This window comes from Acipenser ruthenus, chromosome 10 (genome assembly GCF_902713425.1).
Source record: "Acipenser ruthenus chromosome 10, fAciRut3.2 maternal haplotype, whole genome shotgun sequence".
NCBI lineage: Eukaryota > Metazoa > Chordata > Actinopteri > Acipenseriformes > Acipenseridae > Acipenser > Acipenser ruthenus.
In genome coordinates this window covers 4,258,894-4,280,415 of record NC_081198.1, presented here as the reverse complement: position 1 = coordinate 4,280,415, position 21,522 = coordinate 4,258,894, and the positions used below count along the sequence as shown (strand labels likewise).

The 21,522-nt window shown below is 37.8% G+C and overlaps 1 protein-coding gene across 3 annotated transcripts in view; it reads right to left on the bottom strand.

The window, feature by feature from the left end:
* Positions 1-21,522, bottom strand: part of LOC117400420 (heparan sulfate 2-O-sulfotransferase 1) — a 55,353-nt gene that overhangs the window by 33,145 nt on the left and 686 nt on the right. The window contains exons 1-2 of one of the 3 annotated variants that reach the window (XM_034000367.3): positions 21,016-21,104; positions 20,592-20,719 (exon numbers count right to left, since the gene is read on the bottom strand). In XM_034000367.3, the coding sequence (XP_033856258.1) occupies positions 20,592-20,715 (124 nt within the window). In that variant the 5' untranslated portion in view covers positions 20,716-20,719; positions 21,016-21,104. Of the gene's footprint in view, positions 1-20,591; positions 21,112-21,522 lie in introns of those variants that run through there. The other 2 variants (XM_059031549.1, XM_034000376.3) reach the window with 2 other exon arrangements.

Genomic DNA, 21,522 nt, shown 5'->3' with positions numbered 1-21,522 from the left:
CACTATTACCTGCTGTATTATTGAATTGTGGTTTGTCAAACTTGTACTTTGCTTGAACAAAAGTTATTGTATTTCTTGCTCTTATTGTAATACTTGTATTGTAACGCTTGAAATGTTTTTGCTTACGATTGTAAGTCGCCCTGGATAAGGGCGTCTGCTAAGAAATAAATAATAATAATAATAATAATAATAATTAGCAGAGCATGTTCTGGTAAGTATAAACTCTCCCATAAACTCTCTCTTCTGAAATGTGAATGAAATACCCTTACATGTACTGTATTCCTCCATGATCAAAACACCCACCTTCTTGCCCCTGCAATTATTTACTAACTGAATGAAAAGGAATTCTAAATCCCCCACAACCGAATCTACAGTTTAAAATGTCATCTTTCTTTGTTTTACACATTAAAAATCAACAGGATTGCTCTTACTTGAAGGTCACTCCCATCTAGAACCTTCTTGCAGCCAAACTTCTTGAACTCAGTATGTATGCGCACACACACTCACACACACACACACACACACACACACACACACACAGAATGTGTTTGGAATATTCATATGTGGTTTTAAACAAACCGAATCACACTCAGTTTGAAGTAAACAGCCCAAACAAACCTTCAAGTACAATGGTGCAAGTGCTCACAGATTTAAATAGCGTTTGAAAAGCACTTCTAGATCCTGTACCGATGAAATAATAATGTCAGAATACACAACATAAATCTCTGAAATAAAAGATGTTGAATGGACTGTTTTGTAGACATACGTATTGATTGAACTTTCTGTAATTCATGCCAGCTCAGTTCAAATGGATATTGAATCTTCTGCTGAAACGTTTAGCAAACCACCATACGCAGTGAACCGTAAAGGAAGTTGAATATGTTCAACTCCAGAGCTGGATGGGTTAAAATGTTAAAGTAATACTAACCCAGAATCTACTACTGTAGAGCTTCAGCTGTGCTTCTCACATTCTGAGCTTCATCTGGCCCTTCCCATTCTTATCGGATTCTCTGCTTTTCTCAAATAGAGTAAATCCAAAAGCAGTCAGCGTTTTACATAATAAAACAGTTGATATTAGCCCTAAAGAGAAGCATTATCAGCCTTTAATGGATGTTTATAGACTATGCAGTAATGTAAAGATTCCCAGATCAATTCAGGCTTAATGCACTGCAGGATCTGTGGACCTCAGATCAGGGCCAGGTCCTAGCTTTATCTTCTACAGCATACACTATAGAGGGGGATAGACAGTAAAGGAACAAAATTTAGCTCTGTAGCTAAATTAACAAACCCAACCAAAACATACATCAGTGACAGTGCAGCCTGGTCCGCTTCTAGAGTAGACCAGCAGGAGTGCTCTACTGGGGCAGCCAGTTGCATGACACAGTTTGCAATCCGAGCTGCCTGCTATAGCCCAATGGGTAAGGAACCTGTCTGATCCTTAAAGCACCTGGATCCCAAACCGTGCATTTTTTTTTTTTTTTTTAATATAAATATACCATGTATTACACACCAGCGCCCCTGAGGCACAGTTGCTGGTTAATGTAAAAAAAAAAAAAAAATAATAATAAAAATAAAAAATGACATAAAAAATAAAGGATTAAACAAATGGGGCCACAGCAAGGGTCAATAAAAGACATCCAGATACTGTGCAGTGCAACGCTGGACTGAGGCAGCTACCCATTTTAATCTCTTAAAACCAGCCAGAGCTCATTTACTTGGTAGTTTTTTATTAAGGTATTAAAAAAAAACAACAAAAAAAAACACCACCACCACACATTCATTGGCAATAGTAGTTTTGTTCATTTTTATATTCTTTTAAATAAAAATATACAATCACAAAAAAAGGGTGTCAAACAGAGACGAGCCCGTAAAAGTGTTGCACCCCTTTGAATATACACAGTAGCCCTGATGTTTTAGTCCTTTTATGCATTTATTTTTCTGCATATTCTGGCAGCAATAACCTCTTGAGATCTGAATTTGCTGGAGACACAACAGTCGTCAGTGTCAGTCCTACACTCCTTGCACGGATAACAATTTACATGCACTACTCCGGTATTCGTGAACGCTTGTAAAAACACTTATTATACAAAGCCATTCAACTTAACAGCCCCTGCTGTGACATTTCAAACAGACAGTGTGTGTAGACTGATCACAGACACAGCAATAAACAATAGATCAAATGCTAAAGATCTTAAACTCGATATAAATACTCTAGGGTTTCACAATTACTGTACAGTCTGCTGCTAAAGTCCAGTACTCCAAACTTCAGAACAGTACACTTGCAATTCAAAACCTGCTACATTGGTTGGTTTCCTTGAAGCTTAAACGGACATCAAAATGACGAATTTCATATTTAAAAATGTTATAGGTTACAAGTCTACAGTATTTTCCAAAAATGACAGTTTAAAACATTTACCGATTATAAAACACAATGAGACTGTTCAAAAGGTTTAGGAGCATATGTTAGGCAATCAACTCCTACAGCACACACACAAAAAAACAAAACAAATTTACAACCTTTTGCTTTTGAAATATATAATTCATTACTACACTAGACAGATATGGTGGCGACCGATGCAATAAGGGCAACAAAAGCAGACATCGAACCAGAGCTTCAAGGCGTAATTTAAACACACTGGGGCTATTGTTACAGGGTCTAAATGATGGTTTACATGAAAGGAGATGTAGGTCATCCGTGCTGATCAAAAGCAACTTCTGCTCCAGAGGATTTTGTCTTTAAAATGTAAACAATGACATTCACTAACACTTGCTTGTTTTATTATTATTTTTTTATTTGATACCAATTAGCGCAGGTTGTAGGGCAACTTGTTTCTGTTTCATCTTACAAGGCTGAGCCAAAATGAATCTATAAAAAAGGTGGGCTTTCTGAGAGATTATATTGAAAAACACAAAACGTATTTGGGAACCCCCATTCTTTTGATGACCAGGATTATTAAAACGAAACCCAAGCATTAGTCAACTTGTGTTAATCTGATCAAAATAAAAACACAGCACTGAATTCATTTTGTACAATTGAAAAAGGTGTCTTGTTCAAAGTACAATAAATCAGGTCTGTACAAACCGAGTTACACACTGCAAGGTCAAGTGTGTAGTGTTGCACGTCTGTTAGCACACCAGACTGCAAAGTAGAGAACAGCATAGCGGGCATCTGTGTCCATCGGCAGGATGAAATGTACCCGAAAAGGCAAACTGGCAGCCATGCATCAGTACAAGAAGAAATACGCAATGGTGTTTAGGCACTTGAGTTTTATCACCCTGGAATCAGGAACGATTGCGTTTTTGAGCAAAGCCAAGACAGAACAGTTTGACTTCCAGCAGTTGCAGCACAAGGCTTCCAGTACAGAATAGGTGTTTTAAAAAGCTATTACAGCTGCTGCGCTCCACACTTCCATTAGCTGTACGTCAGAGCATGGCTGATGATATTGTAGAGTTTGGAAAACATTTTGTGTGGACGAAAAGTGGCCTATAATGCAAATTCCAATCCACCCTACTTTGAAATACAATCTAAAATGAGGTGCATGTCTTTCATCCTCCCAAAATCCAAAGCAAGCATTTTCCCCAGGAGTGATACATACACACACACGCACACACTATACATGTATTTTTTTCTTCTGTGTGGGCGGCATGCTGTTTGATGTGCACATTTCTCTTCAACTCCACAATGCAGTGGATTCCCTGCAGCACAGTTACAGTAAGCCCTGGCTAGAAGGAAGTGTAGTTCTACTTACCCACAAACACTCACTACCTTCTGCAGAACCTAGTTTCCCACGCAAGTCCCCTATTTTAAACAGGCCCAATCTACTGTACTACTGTATATATTATCATTTAAGTAACAAATCTCAGCACAGTGCAGTACACAAGGTCTCAGTCGGAGTACCCCCCCCCCAAATACCAGCCAGGACGAGCACTATATCCTGAGATTTGCTTAAAGGTCAGTTTCAAATCTAGTGGTAGTGATTTAATCTGGCTCAATTTGTAGAAACTCAAGTTGAGCCACATCAAACTACCATGGCAACTGCCACAAACTGACAACAGGTATAACAGTCAACACAGTAAGTGTGGAGGTGGAGGATGCAATAGAGCAGAACAGTGCTAACTAAAGTTATTATAGCATCTCTGTTCACTTAGACGTACCTTCTGATAAGGTATACTGTAGCCCATCTGTTTGTAGTCTTTATTTTAGTTCTTCAGCGACCACTGACCAGATAGTTCATGCTAAACTATTTATCTCCTTTTTTGTTAGTTTTTTTGCTAATGGGGCTGCATACTCTGCACCAGCACAAAAAATGTGCAGTTCACTAGGAGTCTGAAATCCCATTATACAAATTCGATTGAATTCTGAATAATGTGACTTGACTGCACTAAGATTCTGGTGATCTTTATATCAGGAATGTAATCCTAAAATGTAATATTTTGTAAAATGTGCATAATGTTAAAACAAAACTTTTGTTTGTTTGTTTTTTTTTTGCTTAAATTTACATTTGAACGTACTTTATTATTAATAATAATAATAATAATAATAATAATAATAATAATAATAATAATAATAATCCACTTGTAAATATGTTATTCATTGAAACCAAGCTAATGATTCACAGTAAAATCCTCAATATCAATGAATACTAGAATAGCAATTTAGAAGTAATTGGGGTAATATGCAAATTATAAATAATTAGTATCTGTTAGGCATAGTCTTTTTTTCTTTTCACGTTCAGGGTAGAAGTTCTATATTTAATAAGGAGATGACCTGTGGTTTATGTGCTAAGCAGGGAAAAGTTATCTTTTAATTGGCCAAATCTACACACAATTAATGAGCTCAGATTTGCATAAATTACGAGTGCTGTTTTATTCATAATATATTAAAAATATATTAAAAAAAAAAAAAAAAAAAGATAAACGATTACTATACAGGACCATACATACAGTTTAGTGAACAAAAAAGAAAAAAAATCAAATAAAAATATTCTTAATTGATGTGGTTGCAATTATATTAAGTCTCTGGATACAGTAAAACACCTTTTTATGTTTATGCTTTTTAGTTATTTTGAATACAATCATTACAGTATTCTGGCTTCCCATTACCAGTGTGTGTACTTTATTTTTTTGTATAACACACACACACATATACATTAAATAAGCAAGTTCAACCCATTGGAATGAATGCTCAGAACCCAACAGTAAATCAAAAGGATTATTCATGCAGAAATTACTCATCATGGTTTTACTTCTTACCAACTTGTTCTCTGAAATAAATACCTTTCACAGACCCCTAATCTTTGATATTGTGACATACTGCAGCAGCACCACTGACCCTAACCAATTACCTAAACTATTACAAAACAGTTCTGCAGTTATCTTTAGCTGGACAGCGTAAAGCAATATTTGGCTTTAAAAAAGGAAGAAGGAAAAAAAGAAAAAGCAAGGAAGATGGTGTATCATGAATACAGTAGGTGACAACAAACGCACACCTCGTCCAGGATCGTTTGCTACATTAGGTAAGGCTCATTTGGTTTCTCACTACACAGATCAGAGAAAATGACCCACAATTGCTTTTCTATCTACTTTTTTAGCGGTTATAGGTCAGATCAATTAAATAGCTTGCAGGAACGATTTTAGGTTGCTTGGATCTTACTCACTGCTAATCCACTTCTGTGTCAAACTGCTATAGTGTGTTATTTAAGCAACCACTTTCACTGCGGACAGCCCACAGGATACCAATTATACTGAAGTCAGTTTCCGCAAAAATCATGCAACATACATTTAGAATTTTAAATATGTTTCAAATTTTTACTTAAGAAAGTAATTGTAAATTTAAAATATTTTATTGGGGGGGGGGGGGGGGGGGTGTAAACTTATCCCCCCTGGGATGACAACTGAAAGTGCAGTCCCAGGGATAAAAAAAAAAACAGAGCCAGGGAAACACCACCTCCCACCTCTCAATCTGACGACGTTAGCAACTGTGCTATGAGAACTCAATTGTAAGAAATTAAGTTTTCACCCCAAATTGGCACCAACATCATAATCAAAGTTCTCATTGTCTTGTGTTGCATATGTTTTTGTTTGTTTATTTATATATTTATTTTTTACTTTAAATATTTTTAAACTTGGCTATTTTAAATATAATTTTAAGGAATAAAAAAAAATGCATTGCTTTGAATTTCCTAAACAACAATGCAATTCAGCCATAAAGACCTAGCTGCAAGCAAGCCATGTGACCTGCAGCACAGCTATCAATACTGTAGCTACAATACCAAGAAGCAACAGTATCATTTTTGTTAAACTACAAGAAACATTTACATTCAGAACTAACAGAAAAAAAAAAACTGAAGAACCAAAAGATACACAAGAAAAAGGGGTACAAGTGATACCGTTGCTAGTTCCAAGAAGTACTCTACAGTAAGGAAACACATTTTAAAGCCAACTTTTTTTATTATTTATGTACACAGTGAGCACAGACATTTACAGGTACTAGAAATAATCTAATTCCAGTACTCTTAAGCACCAAGTGGTGCAGTGTCTGTATGAAGGGCTGAAGGGTAAAGGTGTGCTCTGTATAACTCATTTGAAACAGTATCCAGTGTTACAGCAGCAGCTGCAGCTCAGGAAAGGCCGACAGGTGCTACTGTAACAACATGCAACTTTTTCCTAGTATCTGCAAACTCAGCACGCCACAGGGGAGAGAGGGAAAAAAAATACATCACAAAGCTGCTGAGCAACTACTATGTACAGCATAGTGGAACAAGAAGAGACAGGTACAGTACTGTAGACATTGAGACCAGCCTAGAGCCTGCCACTGCAGCTTGTCTCCAAGGACCTCCCTGCTACACCACAGTAGGACTTACAGAAGTACTAAAGACCGTGTTAAATGGGTCAGCAAGGAAGAACACTTAACTGAACATTTAACTTGCCTCAGTTTGCAGGCAGAATCTGGAAATACTGTAGCCTGACACAGCCACTGGCTCTTGTGACATCAAAAGAATGTATTTGTTTTCAAAGGAATAAATATATAAAATAAAAGGTTGGTCTACAAATACTGAAAAAGATAGATAATGTGTGTCAAGTAACAGCCCACTTGTAGTATGTATTAATAACTTATTGACATCCGAATTTCTTTTATTAGGATTCCAGACCATTACTCAGGCATCTAAATGAGCATCACTTGCTGGCTGAAGTCATTTTGTACACTAGCAGGATCTATTTAATGATTTATAGTACAGTTGCTTGGTTGCGAAAACTGACCTTACCTAACCCTCTTCATATACGTGTGTGCATTAACGTGACACTACAGGGTGGGGGTGGGAGTGGGGGTGATCTGGAAGATGTCAAACTGTAAGTTAATGGATAAGTAACACCACTTACAGGAAACATGCTGTACTGAAATAAATGTAACCATTATCAATCTGCGACTCCCATAAGCCACTAGAAACTGCCAAGTGTGGAGTCACTGTGCATCGAAGCGCTGTGTCTTTGTGAAACCTGCTGCACAATAAATCAGTAGTTCATCAGTCAGCTACTGCAATGCACTAAGCAGTACAGCAAAACTTGTGAAAAAATAAAAACTGCAGTGTTCCTGGATCTGTGGTGTTGGTTCACAGTTCTGTTTTCAAGTTGCACACACTCTAACCCAGCTGCATCCCCAAAAGCAGAAGTCTCAATATCAAAATCCTTACAGTGCTGCAATGAACCAGTAACAAGTACTGTGGTACTACTGTACTCCAGTGCTTTTACACTGTACAGACATAGGATCGCTTCCCTGCAGGCCAGCAGCACAGTACAGTATGCAGTCGTACAGTAGCAGGATATTGTTCATTCTTTCACTTCAAACAGATTGAAAAGTACAGGTACAATTAGCAGTAATATAATTAGCCTACAGATGCCTTGACCAGACTGCACCCAGCTACCTCCAGACCCTCATCTCTTCCTACACCCCCACTCGACCTCTCCGCTCTTCCTGCACTAGAAGACTGGCTCTACCTCCTTTACGGTCCCCTGCCTCCAGAGCCCGCGCCTTCTCCACCCTCGCCCCGCAGTGGTGGAATGACCTTCCTAGAGATGTCAGGACTGCCCAGTCCCTGACCACCTTCTGGCGCCTCCTCAAGACTCACCTCTTCAGACAGCACCTGTAGAACTCCTCTGTTTTTCCCCCTGGACACTTATCACTCTTCCTTAAATGCGCTTTACTTGCTCTTATCTGCCCCCTATTTTACTGTATTTAATCCTGTACTTTAGATTACTGTAATCTGTCAAGTGTTATTTAATCTATAGTATTTTGTATTTAATTATATCCTGATGCAACTATCACTGACACTGTTATCTGCTCCATTATTGAATCGTATTTTGTCATACTTGTACTTGCTAGAACCAAAGTCATTGTATTTATCTTGCTCTTAATTGTATTATTACTTGTACTGTGATTCTTGAAATGTATTTGTTTACAACTGTAAATCGCCCTGGATAAGGGCGTCTGCTAAGAAATAAATAATAATAATAATAATAAATGGTCATTTGGTCTACTCTCGATTCACAACAATGCTGTATACTGTACTGTACAGCGTGTGGCTCTCCATTTGTACACCCTCACTGTGGGTAGCAATGCACAGCTTAGGGGCAGCCATTGATAAAGTAGCTGTTTTACTGGTCAAGCCTGTCAAACAGCACTGCCAATTACAGGGATTAAAAAAAAAAGAATCACTTTCATCTTGTACAGTAATAATGACTACTGACTGACACGGTTTTCAGTCCCTCTACACAGTACTGAGAAGATGTTCTTTCTTGAATAAACTGCAGTTTCTGATGTCAAGGTAAAATCTTTACCATAGGATCTTGTTTTGATACGTCTTTACAGTTCACAGTAATCTCCATTACCTGCTACACAATTCTCTTCATACAAAAAAATTGAAACATTTGCAATCTATACTACTAAAAAAAGGCTACCATGAAAAAACGTGGTCATTCATTTTGCTTGAAGCTACTCTGTATTTACTGTGCACATATACCTTTTTACTTCCAGAATTTCCAATACCTCAAATGTATGTCAATAAACCAAGACGACAAAGGCACACCTTTAAAACCACTGGCACTTAAGAACTGAGTAAACCAACTCTTTTAAGATCTGCTCATTTTAAAAGTATAAATCTGCTTTAATATTTAATCTTATATTTTTACAGAGGTTTATTATGGGATTTAATTTAAACCAAGCTACATTATAGTTAGAATTAAAAAAAGAAATGTTTAAGAACAAAAGCACTCCTGCACTACATGCAATGTCTCACACCTCACAAGAACGAATCAATACACACGAGCACTGCCTTATTCAGTCTGCATGTAAACCTACTTCCTTACAAGCAGTTTTACATGCATTTCTGTCCTTAAACATCACTTCTGTAAACTAACATAGCATGTAAATGCTCAGGTGGCTTTTAGTCCTGGCAGCCACACTCCTGCTGATACAAGCAGTATTTAAACCATTAGGAAGATGAAACTAGAGACCTTTGCAGATCAGCTTCCCAATGAGCTGAAATTAACTCAATGGCAGACCTACTGCATCTCCTTGACGTCCGGAATGCAGTGGAACTTCCTCCACAAAAAACGTTCTGCACAATCCAGACATCTGAGGCACTGGATACAGAAAGATAATAATATAAATGTATCTTGGAAATACACACACAGAGACACTATCATGTATCATGCACTTTTCACTGTATTTAATGTATTATGCTTTTTGGTTTGTTTTGTTTTACTGTGTATCATGTATTCTGTATTTCTCTGTATTTAAAGTATTATGGATTTTCTTGTTGTTACTGCATTTTGTAAAGCGCTTTGTGATGGTGGTCCACTATGAAAGGCACTATGTAAAATAAAGATTGAGTGATTGATTGATTGAGTCTCTAAGCAGGAGGCTGTGTGGTCCAGTGGTTAAAAAAAAACGGGCTTGTAACCAGGAGGGCCCCGGTTCAAATCCCACCTCAGTCACTGACTCACTGTGTGACCCTGAGCAAGTCACTTAACCTCCTTGTGCTCCGTCTTTCGGGTGAGATGTAGTTGTAAGTGACTCTGCAGCTGATGTACAGCTCACACACCCTAGTCTCTGTAAGTCGCCTTGGATAAAGGCGTCTGCTAAATAAACAAATAATAATAAAAATGTGTTATTTAATGAATATGTTCAACTTTACTCTGCTTTTATTCAGATTTGGTGGGGAATTTTCAGGGTCAAAATGTCAAATGTCACTTTGTCATCAACATGGTATTTTAATTGAATAGCTTAAATCGACCGCAACATTCCCAACAAAATGACACCAAAATGATGTTTCTTCCTCTAATGGATCTGGAAAGACAGCAATCTGAATGTCACCAAGACTGCTCAAAACCTAAAGCTGTGACCCCATCTATAACTTCTGAACCACTCATTAAAATCTGAGCTGGTGCTGTCTTCAAGGTGTCCTTATTTGTCTTGTAATGAACCAAATGAGTTCTATATAATCTTCGGCCCGAGAGAAAAAAAAATACACAATAAAAAAAATGAAAAATTCAGGAATAAACACCCAGCCCCACACACAGCACACTTGTCATATAGTGCCAATTATCATTTTAAAAAACATTTTCAGCAAAAAACACTTTCAAAAGAATCTCAGATCTCTAAGGCAACTAACCCACATGCTTCCATTAGTGCTTACAAGTGCCAAGAGTTGGATGTCTCAAAGCATCGACATTAAAATAGCTTCTGCTGCAGTCTAGATGATCCACTACAGTACTTTAACTCAGGTTTGCAAAGTCAGCCAAAAAACTTTGTTCAATTGCTCACCCTGACAAGATGAGTTAACCACTCCCCACCCGTTTCCCCTCAGAGTGCGTTCTCTGCTAATGATACTTTATGGGATAAGGAAGGGCAGAAAGACGGTTTTGCAACACTCGGTAACTAGAAATTAAATGTCAATGAATGAAATCTATTTATTCTCCTTTAATGCATGACAACAGACAGCAAAGCATTTCTTTTGAGACATGTTGAGAGACTGGGAGAGAGTTACTGTACCTGCATTCTCAAAAGAATTCCAAACTTGCATAGCTTCTCATGAATCTGATAAACGGCGACCATGCCAGAAAATACCACAAAATTGATTTGGAATCTTATGTTTTCGGGGCAAAGATTAATTGGATTTGCAGTTTGCGACTTGGGCTGCTACGATTAAATCCAAAATAGATTTTTCCGATTGATTCCATTCCTCATTATATACATCGATATAAATACTGGATAATCAATTCAATAATTACGTTTTAATGTATAGTTAATAACGAAACTGCACCGAACGCCCTGCCTTGCTATTTACAGTATTTGGGCCAGACAAGGAGTGGACGTGCTCTTCTTCTCCTGCTCGTGTTAACTAGCATCTGATTTGCTGGTCCCGTCCTACCTGCGAATCAATTTTGAAAATGCTTTGTAAGTATGCCCCTCTGTCTATTCAATGTAACCATACAAAAAAGCGCGCTGCCTTGAATCCAGAGCAGGACAACAGGCTTGTATTCCTGGCAAACAGCTTGTAAATAAATTGTGCACATTTTTTTACCTTCTGACGCTACCAAGGCGTAACTACCCCTCGCATTCAATTGTTGTGCACAAGCTTTTCTTTATAACAGCAATGATATTAAAATAATCATGTCGGGGGAAGATATTTTTTCGAACAATTCGATTTTTTGTGCCCAATTAAACGATTGCTTTTTGGAGGCATAACCAGATATTTTTATCCTCAGTTCATATTTAATAACATTTTTTTTTTTTTTTTTTAAAGGGAGATTTGTTTAGGTCTGTCACAGCAACTAGAAATTATGTGCAGGAAAAAAATAAAATGAGAATGAGCAGTAAATTTGTTCTGGATTTATAAAAAGTACCCAATAAGCATTTTGATGACTTCCTTTTAGTAAAGCAAATAAAAACCAGACAAAACATGAACTGTAATAAATTATTCTGGGTAATAACAACAATAATATCCAAGTATGTCAGCAGTTCACAGTGTTGTTCCTATCAGAAGAATGGTTACCAGGAAGAGGCCATGAGAGGCCTCTGCAGATCTGATGAAAATGAAGGAAAACAAGGAAGGGGCAAAACAGCTCAGAATAATTCACTACCAGCAAGTCCCATCTGGATACAGGTTTATTTTAAGAGCAGTAATAGCTGTAGCTTGTCTAATATTGTTATAGAAGGAGGCCAGGATGATACTATACAGCCATTTGGTTTCTTTAGTCAGTTCACTGAGGTCATAAAGCCTCAGGCGTTTTAATAATGTAACTTTGACAAGTAGTGTACATTTTGTAAAAAAAAAAAAAAAAAGCACACACCTTCAGCTTGTAGGCAAACATCTTGCTTGAAGCTTTCTACATGCATGTGTTGAACCAACTGATCATCCATTACAAGTTTGGACTGGAAGTCTTTATCAGGTAGACATCAAGTTACAATTGGCATTCTACAATTACTGAGGTCACCCTCAGTCACGGAAGCTCATATTAATGATTATATATTGTTATCAGATGTTACATTAAAGCGTTACATACCTAATGGGGATGAAAGAGGCTGATCGAATATTGAATATGAGAAAAAGCAGCCTTCTATACTGCACATACGCTCCTATAAAGCAAACAGAATTCTAAATGCTTAACACTGGTGTGTAAACTTAAAACAATTAACACCCTCACTTGCACGGTTAGACATGTCAGTTTTCAATTTGTGAGGAAAGACTGAAGCAGCTCATGACTGTATATCCCAATCAGAAGACCTGGGTTTCTGGGCTGGAAAAAACTTCTGAATTCCCCTTTCATTGTAAAATACACCTGGAAATCTGAAGGAGTCCTCAGATGCTCTCCAAGTTCCTGGTCTGGCAACTTGGCTCCTAGATCTGCAGTTTAGAGCAGCCCATTCATCAAAGAACAGCATGATTAATAGGTAGTCTTCTGGGGATGATTAATAGAGAAACACCAAAGGAGGACAATTCAGCAGGTTAGTATAAATCACACAGGGAAGAAATGTATTCATCAGGTTAATCAATATGATAAAACAATCATATCCAATCTAAAATTTTTACAGCATCAAGCCAATACTTATTGCTCCTTCTACAGAAGCAATGGTACAAGGGATCAAACGAAGCTGTGAGACTCCCTCGTAGTTTATAAAAAAAAACACATCCAATGCAATTTGCTAAACACTTTGTCACATATGCTTTTACAGGAAAGACAATAATAAGTTAGTAGCCTTGAATGTGATTAATAGTTGTTTTTTTTTTTATGTTTGTGATCATTCTGAGTGGTTCTGTGTTCTGTTGCATCAATACAGAGTTATTATCATGCTTCTGTGTATCTGTCTTTCCTCTTTGAGCCCGGGGATTGTACCTGCCTGCGCTACACAAACTTCCTCATGTACTCAAACCACGTGACAATATATATTTATTCAGATTTTATTCTCTCTCTGCTGCATACCTTCCTTCATATCTTACCCAATAAAAAGGGCATTAATCCTATAATTCATGCAGAATTTGAAAGGGGGGTTGATTTGGGACTTTGACTGTGCACTTACCATTGATAAAGAGCTTGTCATCAGCTCAGAAGAAAGAAAAAAAAGAAAGTGAGCAATTACCATTTAGTGCCGATTTGAGCTCCCATACAATTCAGTCCCACAAGCAAGCAGGCATCGTACGCTTAACCCTGCAATCACTGATAGGGCTGCCTGGAAACTGCTTCAGGCAACACATACCCTTCAGTGATGAACTAAATGCTCCTTTACAAGGAGGACAATCCAAATGCCAGAGTTGTTAGCAAAGGGAGCCTCTGTACTGGGTTGGGTCCCGCGTCAGGGCTTAATGAGCACCCTTGGGCAGTACAGCCATCTGTCCCGAGGGCAGGTAGGGGGCCATGGCCATGGGGAGGAGAGCGAGAAGCACGTTTCAGTAGCTCCTGTGCAAGAAGCAACAGCAACAAAACCCCAGAGATTCCTCTGAATGCACAATGCTGCTGAATCACCTGCACTGCAAAACAACAGGGACTGACCACCTTCACAAGTGTCATACATTTTAAAGTGTGTTCCTTTTGGAAGGGTGGTTAGCTTGCAATATATTTTATATTGAACATACTGTAACTGTTGTCTGAAATAAACAATTGAAATTCTACAATTCTCTCCTTTGTTTTGCAAGGACGTTTGGTGTAATTTCATTTGGTTAATTAAAAATGAAAGAATATTGGAATATTCAAATATCACAATCAAATAAACTTAAAATGTGACATGAAAAAAAGAAAAATAACAAATCCTACACAGTGAAGTGCTCTCAATCTGAATAGCCAAATACCGACTGCAATAGACTGCAAATCTACAATGACTTAACCAGTTAAAATTGCCTAGGAAACACCTTGCTAAAATACCAATAATTTATTGCTGGAACAATTTCTCAAAGACAAAACACTGCTGACAGAAAGGAACAGAACAACATTATTAAAAGGGACACCACTGCCAATAATATCAATGCATGCTGTCTTTTCAAATAACTATTTCAATTGTTCAAATCTTGTTAATAATAACAGCAGCAGCAATAATTAGTTTTAAAATAACAACACCCTATATTTGTACACTTCTGGGGGTGCGAGTAAAGCAATTTCTTCAGAATAATATCTTTCATCTCAGTTGCCAGGCATGGTAGTATAAAGGTACTGTAGCTCTGCCAATGCACCTCGATCTTGACCTAAACACTCATTCAGTTGTGGCCCACTGTCTAGACAAGGTTTACTTAAAGGGAAAGGTATACAAGCACAATTTTTTTTTTTGTTGGCACCATTTTGGATTAGTTTACTAAATGTTCCTAGAAACAACCCAAAAATACAAACTATAAAGCATCTGTCTTTCTTTCAATACATTTCAACCCCTTGCTTTCTGTAAGGCACAACCATAGTAAAACTGCAACTAACTGTTCTCAATTATTTTTTAAATAGTCTGCAAATAAAACAACCACCCCAAAAGTCAAATTAAAAAGTGAAATGTTCCAGGAACAAAAAAAAGGGAAAAGACTTTCTAGGTTTATTACTTATACACACACACACACACTTTTTTTTATCTCGTCTCGAATTTCATAAGCAGTGCAACTGTATACTAGTTTAAATGCAGATTTACATAAATTAACACATGGTTTTAATCATTTAGTTTGCATTTTTGTTTTGCATTTTGCCTTGGTTTAATGTGTCATCTAAAAATACAAAGCATCTTCATATAATGTAAACTACAAAGTGTTGACTGGCACACATTTGGACAGCACTGTGATGTTTCCGCGTGATCGTCACGACAATAAGTTTTGACTGCACTGTGATTTTTCCGAGTGATACAGACAGTCACGACAATAAGTTTTGACTGCACTGTGATTTTTTCGAGATACAGACAGGTCATGACAATACATTTTGACTGCACTGTGATGTTTCTGAGTGATACAGACAGTCACGACAATACACCACCAGTATCAAATCTATTTTGCAATTGGGTTAATTCCATCAATCAACTCAAAGCTGAAGGGGATTGATTTTGGACTTTAGGAATACTTTTACCATTGATAAAGAGCTTGCTGGTCCAATACAAGAGGGCTTTTTAGTGCCGATTTCAGCTCCCATGCAATTTAGCCCCAGATGCAAATATGCCATAGTGCTGTAGTAGTGAAACATAGAAACACAACCCAACTATTGTCCAAGATTTAAGCTGTCCCACTATTTAGACTCATTGTTTTAACTAAGAGGCATGCAGGTTATAAATATCCCTGCTGGTAGGAACATTTTACCTGAATTCAATGGCTACTCTCTGTGGCGCAAAACTCGGTTGGAGGCTGGAGCAATTGTAATGTCTGTTACAGTCTGAGGGAGATCTACATTGTGTTTGATAAGCAAAGCTCCCGTTTTCCTAAACTGCTGCACTTCTGCCAACAACTAGCTTTTTTAAGCCCCTTTTCTTCCAATAACGGCTAGATAAATACAAGCCCTGTTAGATTTATACTGGAGCAGGTGCTATACATTTTTCAACTCCCTTATAAAAATGCTGGTAGGAATATTCCTGTACTACACTCACTGAACAAGCACTGCTCATCCCCATTCCACCAGGGTAAACAGGCAGTTCAAAGAGATAAAGACAAGCCTGCACCAAACAAAAAGACAAGCGCACCGGATATCGTATTGTATCAATGGAGGTATACAACACAATCCAAACACCAATGTCAATGGTGAAGGCATTCATTGAAATTCACATTTGTTTATTTATTTCTGCTTTGTTTAATTTGTACTTACTTGGTTTTAATCACTTTTCCCCTTATTTGTCTAGATATCTTAATTGTTTGTTACTTGTTGGTTACAACCAGCACCAATTATCCAGAAGCTTCAAATGCACTGTAGCCTTTCTATACAGAGTGCTAAGCATTATCTATCCATCCCAATGGGAGCTGATGCAGCAACCCTAGAAAAAGCCTAGGGATTGAGCCGCTATCTCTCTCTATTCCCCATGGTCGTTTTGGGACCAGGTAGCCCAATTAACATTCACCTTTGTTCAACACAGCTGGAGAGCCTATCCAGGGCCTGCCAGATAAACACTATTTTATGATAAACTACTGCACTGCACATATTGTTCTTTCAACAAATGTGTGGCCATTACTTGCACTACAATGTTGTTTTAAACCACATGCAGAACACAAGTATTTATCTTGTGTATGCATTCTACAGTGGAGCAATTTAATATGATCTTTGACGCAGCCTCATAAAAACCCAGAGGTGACTATGCAGCGACATGCTAAATAAATCACCCTATTTGTGGTTGTTAGAATAACACTTCCCAATTTAGAACCACACATATAGACATGATTCCAAGCTTCGCACCCCCATATCCTCCCTCAGTGCACACGTAAACATTATTTTTGGTGCCGTTATCATGCAAAAGGCAATATAGAATACACTGTACAGCAAGTACAAAGCGTGCTCTATTATCTTTATGGAGCCAGTACAGTAAGGTTTTATTATTAATATTATTATTATTTAGCAGATGCCTTTATCCAAGGCGACTTACAGAGACTCGGGTGTGTGAACTATGCATCTGCTGCAGAGTCACTTACAACATCTCATCCGAAAGACGGAGCACAAGGTTAAGCGACTTGCTCAAGGTCACACAGCGAAACAATGAGCGAGCTGGGATTTTCCGCAAGTGGGTGTAGGGGACGCCACTAATAAAAATCACATGACCTTATAGTCATGGACTCTTTCTCACATGGGAGTGAAGGGTGGAGTTGTTTGCGTGGATCATATGTGTATACGGCTAAAGAAACAAATTCAAGTAGACAAGCGTTCCAATGCTTTCATCCGCTGTTATTTTTACAAGGCTGATGTACGTGAGAAATGTTTTTGATTAGATAAATATTTCATGGCAGAGCATTTCTTTTGTTTTTTTTGCATATTCAGCTGTGCTTGATTCTTCATTAGGGTAGTTTATAACATCATCTCCCTCTTTGAAATCACCAGAACAGTAACCAATGCACCAGAGAAATCCAAGCCCTCATGGTACTGATAATGCACTCCTCATCTGCCACTGCTGCTCAGAAATGCCCTGGCACATTTGATATATAAGCACTGATTAAAATTTCAAGCTATTACTGACCCATCCAGTACAAGCAGGAGCAGGAGACCTGACCCTTGATGGACATTCATCAGGTCTCGTCTGGATCATAATACTTTTGGCTCAGGAGCTGTTGTTGCTTTGGTGATGGAAAGGGGGTGGCTGCCTCTAGAGAAGGGAAACTGGAGCATGTAATCTTCAGATTGGAAAAGCCAGCCTGAGCACCTATAGAATCAGGATCAAAGGGGGCAGGCAGGCAGGCAGGCAGGCAGAGGCTCCATTCTCTCCTTCCAGCACCAAAACACTTCTATTCAAATTGACACAGGGGTGGGTATACTGCAAGCCTGTTAAATAAATGAACTGCAACAAGACTTTAATTATCGTTTTTTAATTGTCTTTTTTTTGTGCAATAGATATTTCCTGAGAAAAACAAAATCTATATTTGCAATAAAACTCAAATTGCTTCAACAGTAATCATGAAACAAATTTAGGTAGACTTCCAAAAGTCTAATTATATTCATACATTTGTTTGGACAGTATTATTTTTATTTTGTTTGCTAATGCAAGTAAAAGTGTTAAGCTATTACTTGTTGTGGACCCCATTTATGATCTTTGACAATATACGAATTCTACTCACAAGCAATGAAACAGGTGTGAACAGCATGATAAACAGATTTAACTCAATCAGTGGCTGCACATAGTGGGGAATAAAATGCCAATGCACATACTATGAATAAGATATGAGTCTATATTCCAGTCACAAATGAATACATAAATGGAAATCAGGAGGATATGCATAAAGTATGGCAGGAATATAATTAAGCCCCTTGTTTGATACTGCAGACTGTAAACCCAAGCAGCTTTCAGAACAGCAGGTCCAGCATCTAGAATCGAAGTGCAGACTGCACTGCTCAGACCATCTTCCTGTGGCACAGCGGGTGTCACTATTACTACATGCAATGGAATTTAATTAGTGAGATTCTTCAAGGGGAAAAGATACATTCCCCAAAAACATCATGTAAACATGTGCACTTTAGTTCCCATGACAACCTTTACAGTGGCCTATGCTGCAATTCTGTCATTCTTTACTCATACAGGTGCAATTTTCAAAGCAAGCAACATCTTTGCAAGGAGAAAACCTAGTGGACACATGAACCAATCAAAACCATGAACCTTCAGACCACTAGTGACTCTGGGCAGGGAAGAGAGCAGTGGGGGGAGTCATGGAAACAATTTGAAACATTGCAGAGTGTCCTGTTCCAACTACTGTACAAACACCTCTGTTTACAAAGACACCAGATCACAAAGCACTAAGCAATCATCACAAGATCTACAGTTCCAAACTCTCTTGGCTCAAGGATCCACTCAATGAATCAATAGGAAGAAAAAAAAACACATTGCCAGAAACTGAATTCATCATTGTATGTATTTATTTATCTTTACAATCTCCTCCTTTTATTATATAATAGTTCCTGGTAGCATGGGTATTTTAAAAGAATAATATACAGTTGACTTCATGTGTTTTTTGTTTGTTTGTTTTTTTTCTCAAGCACTTTTCATTTATTTGACAAATTGCAGAGAAACCATTACAGTTTAATTCACATGTCAGAAACCCCTATGCCAGCATTTTACTTTGAGTCTCTTCAATGTAATATTTTAACATTTAAACTGAAGGATATTAATGAAACGTCTAGCCTGTTATTAAAGAACGGTCTCGAACAGTATTTAAATATCCTTGAACTCAAAGCGGTGTGCTGAGGACCTCTTATTTCGCAATGGCATTGGTCTACTTCTTTTACAGGGAAATATCTTATTTTATTAGTATTTGATCTATTTCACACAATATACCTGAAATTGTAGAAGTATTTTTTGACTGTTTAACTTGGAACCAACCATTCCTTAAATGGTACCAGCATGATACACTTGCAACCTGTAATTTGCAACTTCAATAATAATTTTTGAAATGCAGCTAGAGAGCTACACATTTCAGAGTATAGTCTGTTGTGCCATTCAATATTTTAAGAGATTGTTAGTGCTGCACGAAATGATTTGAATAAGCTCTCCACAGGTAAGGGTCATTGCCATTGGTGTGATTTGGGCTAATTTACCATTCCAACTGAATAAAAATGTCTTCTGAATCAGCTGCTTGGGTTTGTGACGATTACTGCTTTTCTTACTGTGTGGAGAACAGCGATCCACACAAATCCAATCACCCATTTCTTCACTTGATTCAATTGGAATGGGAAATGAGACGAAATCGACATCAATGACCCTCACCTTATAACTTAATCCGAGTAATCGAATACTGTACAGTATGTGAATATTGGTCATCTTTGCATGAGCTGACAATTGGATCCAGATTATTATTAAAATGTGCTTGTTTCAGTGTTACGTGGCTAGACAATCGCCAGAAGACATTCGGATACACACATCTTAAAACCAAACAGACTAATGTTATTGAGAAGACGCACATGTACCAGGTCTGTTCTGGTTTTCATCCGTGTACTTTACGTATGATAGGTAATTCACTCGTATTATTAATATTCCACAGTGAATGTTTAGTAAACAGGCTGAACCGTGCAACTACCCATCCCTTGTTTTATAGCCAGTTTATTCTCCGAAAGTGGCATGACAGCCCCACCCCTTTCATATGTCCCATTAATATACATACATACAGTGCATTATTTGTGCGTGTGTTTATGAACTGCTAAGCATCACCTATGCAGTGTGTGTCTATCAAAAGAAGCCGTGTCTCTGTGTGTATAGCTAGATGCATTGAGTTGGCCTTCTTTATCTAAATAACATTTTCATAATTTCCATAATGTGCGTGCATTACAAATTAAATCTATTTTGATGTGCAACCTTCCTTCTGCCACAGACCTGCAGTTGCTTGTATTTTACGCAATGACATGAGATAGTATAAAATACACCGTGATGTGCAATGCGATGCACGTTTTCAGAGGCTTACCAAGCTTGCCCCGAGATTCCTCCAGTTTCTGGACTTGGTTCTCCAGGAAAAGCATCGCCACTCCAAACGCCAAGACCGCCAGGAGCTGAAACTTGGGCGGCATCATAATCCGTAAGAGCCCCATCAAACTATCAAATCACAAGTCATACCGCGATAATGGAATAAAATATAAATAAAAAAGGTGAGTTTAAAAAAAAAAAATCAAAATACAACAATGCTTTTATGATCCGACAAAGACTCCCGTTACTGTTTAACAATTAGGATAGTCTACAATGGTAATACAATGTAATTAATAATCAATGTTGAGGGGCAGAATCTGCATGGAGCGTGTCATATCTGGACCAGCAGCTAATTTCAATGGATATGCACGGAACGAATCACCGATTCAATCTCAGCCTAACTAACCGAGACCAAGCTCTCCCACCTCGGATCAAATCCACTCAATCGCTCCTTCTCTCACAACTAATAGGCGAAGAATCACTTATGTCTTCCAACAATCAGATCTGACTAACATGAACGCCCGCCTCCCTACTGCACCGATTGGAACGATGTAAAGCCGCAGGACAAGCTTTGTGTGTTTATTCGTTAACTAAAACGTCAGTCAGCGATACCTGCCAGTGAATGGCTATTTCCAGCGCCACTCGAAGAGATCCGTCAACTTTGTAGGACCTTCTAAGAGGAAACATACTATGCCAGTTTGAAATCTAAAAAGAATTCGAAGTTATTTATTCACAACTAGAACATTTTTTAAATTGTATTTTTGCGGAATTTAAAATTACGAATCCTTACCTATATTTTTTTTTAAAAAAAGATGTATTTGTTTTGTTGGCTCTAATTTATAAAATTGGAATAAAAAGTAGCAACTCTCTATATGAATATCATTTTAAAAAAATGAATTTTGTAGGAAGAAATTAATTTTAGGTAAAGAAAA